This window comes from Neltuma alba, unplaced genomic scaffold (genome assembly GCF_004799145.2).
Source record: "Neltuma alba isolate B1F8T4 unplaced genomic scaffold, ASM479914v2 tig00002931_pilon, whole genome shotgun sequence".
Taxonomy (NCBI): domain Eukaryota; kingdom Viridiplantae; phylum Streptophyta; class Magnoliopsida; order Fabales; family Fabaceae; genus Neltuma; species Neltuma alba.
In genome coordinates, this window is record NW_021633075.1 from 1 (window position 1) to 6,400 (window position 6,400).

Here is a 6,400-nt window from a genome sequence, read left to right on the forward strand (position 1 = left end):
TAAACCCTTGTTACAGATTGATGCCAATTCGTCAAGACGATTTTGTTTCAAGGAACGCAAAATTGTATCTCTAAAATGAAAAATCACTTATAAAAAAAATTCATGGATATGTTTTTTTGGTTAATAAAAATTTAAATATTATTAATATCAAGAAAATTCTCATATTAATGACAAAATTCCAGCACATGCTCTTATAAAGGTGATTGTTATGTGAGAGTCAATTCTTACCTACTACACATTAATAGTCATTAGCTAATAAAACAAGACTGTAATTCACAAAAGTAGAAGCAAATGACGTGATTATAATTGACCAAAACAATTAGATTACAAAAAATACAAGATTAAAATCTATTGACATACCCGATTTAGTAGTGCTTATATAATAATTTCTTGATTCAATGATCACCGGCATATTCCAACGAATATTCATTTATTATTGCTGAATTAATAGGATTTTTTTTTTGTTATTGTGGTGAAATAATGAATATGAATTAGTGGGAGTAAAGGAAAATATATACACTTGAATTAGATTATCAGACGCACTCACATCGAGAGGGACTGGACATTTGCGCAGTAAACCAAGTCATCATGGATTGCTGATGATGATAAACACAGTAAAGAAACACCAAAAAGAGTCAGAAAAAATGGGAAAGGATTTGATTAATTAAGTAATTAATCAATTCACTGCTCAAGTAGATTGGTTCGGTGACATCTCACCAAGTTAATTAAAACAGCTGTCCAAGATTCTTACTTAGTGATATTAGCATCGCCACAAGTGATTTTCATTAACCCCACATTGTTTTATTCGTTGGCTTTGGTTGGGTTTGGTGAATAATGAAAACAACATGTGCGTGTGAGAGAGGGACTCCCTTAGCCATCACTCTGCCAAATTAAGCACTTCTTTAGCCTCTAAAAACATAAATTATCAAAACTAAAATTTCTGGGGGGAAAAAAAGAAGAGAGTTCATGGCTTTCATTTCCCAGTTTTCCCCTTCGTTTTCTTTTTTATTGTTTCTTTTGCATGTTAGTTCTGAGGGTACGTGGGGTTCAGGAAAATGTTAACAGTTGGAAGGGGGGATAATAGAATAAAAATCGAAGGTCAGATTGTTTGGTGTGATGGAAGTTCCCTCCAACCTTCATATTTTATTTCTATCATACCAAACACCACTTAAAAATATACTTCTTTCTTTATTTTTCCTCCAAGCATATTAAACGTTATTTTTTCTTAATATAATGCTCATTTCATTTCATTAAAAATCTTTCCAATATACCAAAACGTTTCAAACAAACTTATATGCCAAGCAAGCTTCTAGCAGCCTTAACTTGAATAACCCATCTTGTGATGTGAATAATGATGATTAAACTAAAATGAAACAATTAATGTGAACCTCTCAGTCTTTTCTTTTTCTTTTTTGTCAAGAGACAACAATGTGAATCCCAATAAGAAAAAATTAAATTGACGTATTTTTTCCTTAGTTTAATCCACACGCGCAAATGGAAGGTAACTAATATAATTCCAAGAAATCAAATGCAAAGTCATGTGACAGTTAAAAACTGTAAAGAAGAAGAAATCGAGTGCTGCAATTTTGAATCTTCTTCTCTCCATTATTGTCCTCCGCACGAAGTGTTCTTTATTTGATAATTCACGGCACAAGTCAACGGCGTAGGTCAATGGCTGATTTGGCCCGTTTCTGTCTTGTTCAGTATATTTAGCTCATTAACCATTTTTTTTCCAACACAACTTTGTGTGACTTTCTAACTAAATGTTCTTCTTAATTTGTGGCCCTTGTTTCATTTCTTCATCTCTAAGCCATGGTGGGAACGGCCGCTAACGTCCCTGTAATATGGCGACATCACATCCACTCTGAAAAAATATAGACTCCCCGATATGAGATTAAAATCTAAATTTTTAATTAATTAAATATCCATGCATGATTGTATTGGGAAAGAAAAACATGAATGAGTAATACTCCCTTCATTATAAAGAATTAATTTTTAACTAAATCATACAGACTAATATGAGTAGTTAATGTCTTTAAAACATTCTAACCATTTTAAATATATTTTTTATTAGATACAGTCGGTTGTTCTTTTAAGGGATGAACCAAAAAAATGGGATCTAGGAATATTTTCAGGATAAATGCATCGATTACTTTCAGTACTCTGTAAAATGGCTTATAATAATAAGCAAAGTAAATAGTTTTTATACGAACCCAAAAAAAATGTAACTCCATTAATTATTAGGTGACTTGACAAATTGTTATTCAGTTAAATTAAACCCAATACACACTTGCCCTCAAAGTTGAGGTTGTGTATGACATTAAGTCAGTTGTTTACATCGTTCTAGTGTGAAAAGAAAAATAATAATATCGCCCAATTAAATCATGCATATGAAACAAAATTAACCATGACCGACATGTGTTAATTAATATAGGCTGCATTGATCCTGCTGGTAAATATTAAAAAATTAACGTTGTTTTATAAACATAATATTTACATTTTCAATGTGCCTTGACAAATAATTAATTTTAGCCAAGATGAATCTTGTTAAATAAGAGATGAAAAAATTTTAACCTTGAGTTATAAGTCAGTAACAATGACTAAAAAAATATAACATATGTTTATATTAACCATTTTTACATAAATTATTACCAATTCACAGAAATCAAACAAACAAACGTTTAATGTACACTATTATCGCTTTCTTCTTATCTACCTTGCTATTCTATTCTATTCTATTCTATGCCTAATTGCCTATCTATTTCTTATGCAACAAAAAAAAAAAGCAGATTAAATATCAATTTATCACACTAATTTGATTGTACAAGCTAGAACCAAGAGATTTATACAATGTCGTATCAGTGTAAACGGCACGAGACCTGAGGGGTCTAATCCGTCGTTTACGTCTTCGATTTTTCCTATTCCTCGGCCGGCCCTTCTCCTTCGTCTCCACCTTCTGCTCTCTGTTCTCGGTCTTGCCTCCTTTTTCAATTTTACTTTGTATCCAACCTTCCAGTTCACCCTCGTTAGGAACGACGTATACAAAGTGGCCTTGTGGAATGTCGGTGAGGTTCATGATAGACTCTAATGACTTGACCACTGCGCGCATTGATGGTCGAGTCTTGGCCTGATGACTCAGACATCGGTGAACCAAAGCAGCCACCTTTCTGGCTCCTTCACTGGAGTATTGACCCTCCAGTCTTGGATCCATTATCCTTTCTAGTTTCTGGTTATCTTTCAGAAGAGGCCTTGCCCATACTACTAAATCCTGCTCTCTCGGAGGTCGATTCTTATCCACAGATCTCTTTCCTGTAAGTAGCTCTAAAAGAACCACCCCATAGCTGTACACATCGCTCATTGTTGTTAAATGTCCTGGGTGAGACAAAAATTTGAATCCTTCAGTTAATGCCTTCTTAGTTTTTAGCAAATGCAAGAAGGGTTTGGCTTAAGAAAGGAACAATTATAACCTGTCATAATATACTCAGGAGCAGCATAGCCGTGGGTACCCATAACTCGAGTTGTGATGTGGCTTTGATCCTCGTCTGGACCGTCTATTGCTAGCCCAAAATCAGAGAGTTTAGCATTGTAATCCTGATCATTCGAATGGATATCTCAGTTTGAGTTATGATAGGTAGAATACATTACTGATGACTTGAATGGTACATAGTGGTCATATTGAGTGAGACTCTGAAAGAACTTACGGCATCTAATAGTATGTTTGAGGCTTTAACATCTCTGTATATGACTGGTTTCTCTTCTTCGTGAAGAAAAGCAAGACCTTTTGCTGCCCCAATCGCTATTTTGATTCTTGTTAACCATGGCAAGGCTGCTAAATAGCCTGCATTTGTCAAGGATGAAGAAACACTGTTTTTCATCTCACTCTTCAGAAGACTATTCTCTGCTTCATCAATTTCAAAACGAGAGAATTATGAATTTAATTACCTTTGAAAAGCTTGTCCTCTAAATTGCCCCTTTCCATGTATTCGTATACCAGTAGCCTGTTTTTGTCTTCACAGCAATACCCGATTAAGTTCACCAGATTGGGATGCTTCAACTGCCCCAGAAATATTACTTCCGCCTATTCATTTCATTTCATGACTTGGTTAGAAAAACACGTCTTTAATTAGACAGTAATGATAATAGTATAACATATTGCAGAAAGCTCGCCCTGTTAAGAAAACAGAGCCAGTGCTCTGATTATGAGATTCACTTGGAGATTTTAACTTAATATTTTCCATACATTGTAATTACCCATTCTATCTAAAGGTTAAAAATAATGTAGCTGCTTACCAACCACTCCCTATGGCCTTGTTTCCCATCTAAGTCTAAAGCCTTAACTGCCACAACTTGAGGTTTTAACCCAGGCCTAAGCTTGTCATCAATGAAGCCTTTATACACCTTGCCGAACCCACCTTCTCCAAGAACACTGCTGCTGCTGAAGTTGTTGGTGATCTCTTGGAGCTCCTTGTAGGTGAAAATATGAAGATTTGGTCCAAGAACAGAGTTGGACAAATCACTCACGATAGAGATTGAAGAAACATTGCTCAAATCAGAGAGGGACAGTCTCCTGGAGAGTGGCTTTTTGGAGACAAGAGTTGGATCAGAGGTTGGGTTATTAATATTCTTGGCCTTGAAACAGCCAAGTAGGAAGGTTTTGCAGGGCATGCTATTCTAACAGATGAATTACCTATGTATGTGAATGTTAAGCTTATTTGATAGCTTTATCAAACAAAAGAGCCTTGCCTTTTATATAGAGAAGCCTAAAACGTGATGCCATTACTTCCTTCTTTTCCTTCCTAGTGGCCAATGGTATAAAGCATAAAACTTGGCCCAGCATTATACAAGTCAATCTGTTAATGTAGTGGTTTAAAGTTTAAACGGCGTTAATATGCTTTTGACTAGAGAGAGAGAGAGAGAGGCGTTAATTACCAGTGTTTGGTAGCTGTATGATTATATCAAAGGGAAGGAGAAGAGGATAAATGAGAAAGCTGGCAGGTCATGGCAAGCATTTTCAAGGTGGGATGGAAATTTTCTGGAGATGGGCAATATCAACAATATTATTGCAGGAGAGCACAAAAAGCAAAAAATACGTTGTTGACGAGATAAGTTTCATTTTATTGGATGGGAAAAGGGCATTGGCTCGGCCGTATGATATTGACTTTGATTACTGAAACCCCAAATTCTCTTGGATGTTCACACTTTGCAAGTGTTACGTAAGCCAGCCTTTTCTAGTTGTCTTCATACACATGATCTCATTATTCTGCACACCTCTTTCTTTGTTATTTCAGCTCCCTCTGGGAACCTGGAGGTCTCCTTTTCATTTTTGAAATATTTTATGGTCATAAATTTATTGGATACACCGAGACAGAGCAATCAAAGAAAAATAATAGATAAATAGATATAAAAATAGATTGTGACATTCTTCTATACTTTCACGTTTGTTTGACTTTAAAAGATCTCATATGCTTTTTTAAATGGGAAAATTTCAGTTAAGGACCGCAGAAGAAAATTTATATCAATCAACCCCTAAAACATTCTGAAATATCACTGCAAGACCAAAAGATCAAATTGAAATTAAAATTTAGAGTAAGATTACAATAATACCCTTCCTTTTTATTTTATTAAAAAACAAATATTAATGGACGCCAATGGAAGCCACCGGCGCTCAGGTGGCCGCCGCCGGGGGTTGGACCTCTTATGGCCATAACTGTAGCTCTGGTAGCCGGAATATTTTTTTTTTTTTATTTAAAACAAGGTGGCCAAGGGAGGGTTTGAACCCATGACCCCTTGGCACACTAAAAGTGTTGTAACCACCAAGCTAAGCAAGTCATTTAATCATATAATGCAAATAAAAATATATATAACAAAACAAACGCAACTATCCAAATATAAATGAACAAGTGAAATTTGACGATTTACAACGAAAATTAAGCAATTTACAAATAATAATGAATTCATAACCCCAAATGCAAGTGTTTAAATGCAAATGAGCAAGTGAAATTTGAAGATTTACAACAAAGTTTATGGATTTACAACCCAATTTGACAAACACAAGAGAATTCACAACCAAAATATAAGTGTTTGAGTGTAAGTGAACAAATAAAATTCGACGATTTACAAGTGAAATTCAACAATTTACAACAAAAATTAGGCAATTTACAATAACATAATGGAACTCACAACCCCAAATGCAAGTGTTTAAGTGTAAATAAGCAAGTGAAATTTGAAGATTTACAACAAAAGTTTATGGATTTGCAAGTGAAATTCGACAATTTACAATAAAAATTAGGCAATTTACAAATAACATAATGAAACTCACAACCTCAAATGCAAGTGTTTAAGTGTAAATGAGCAAGTAAAATTTGAAAATTTACAACAAAAGTTTATAGATTTGCAAGTG

At 34.5% G+C, this 6,400-nt stretch overlaps 1 protein-coding gene across 1 annotated transcript; it reads right to left on the reverse strand.

Moving 5' to 3' along the window:
• Positions 1-2,620: 2,620 nt before the first annotated feature.
• On the reverse strand, positions 2,621-4,760 carry LOC114739829 (putative receptor-like protein kinase At1g72540). Its single transcript, XM_028927902.1, has 5 exons — positions 4,291-4,760; positions 3,943-4,078; positions 3,702-3,838; positions 3,468-3,591; positions 2,621-3,372 (listed from the first exon to the last, which is right to left on the reverse strand). Exons 1-5 carry the CDS (start codon positions 4,663-4,665, stop codon positions 2,798-2,800), a joined length of 1,347 nt encoding a protein of 448 aa, XP_028783735.1. The 5' UTR covers positions 4,666-4,760; the 3' UTR covers positions 2,621-2,797.
• Between the last annotated feature and the right edge of the window lie 1,640 nt (positions 4,761-6,400).

Excerpts from the sequence above, each read along its gene's own strand:
- LOC114739829 (XM_028927902.1), bottom strand. The coding sequence starts at position 4,665 with ATGCCCTGCAAAACCTTCCTACTTGGCTGTTTCAAGGCCAAGAATATT. Across the intron at positions 3,592-3,701 it reads CAAACATACTATTAGATGCC|GATTACAATGCTAAACTCTC; the intron begins GTAAGTTCTTTC and ends TCGAATGATCAG. Across the intron at positions 3,373-3,467 it reads TCCTGAGTATATTATGACAG|GACATTTAACAACAATGAGC; the intron begins GTTATAATTGTT and ends TGTCTCACCCAG.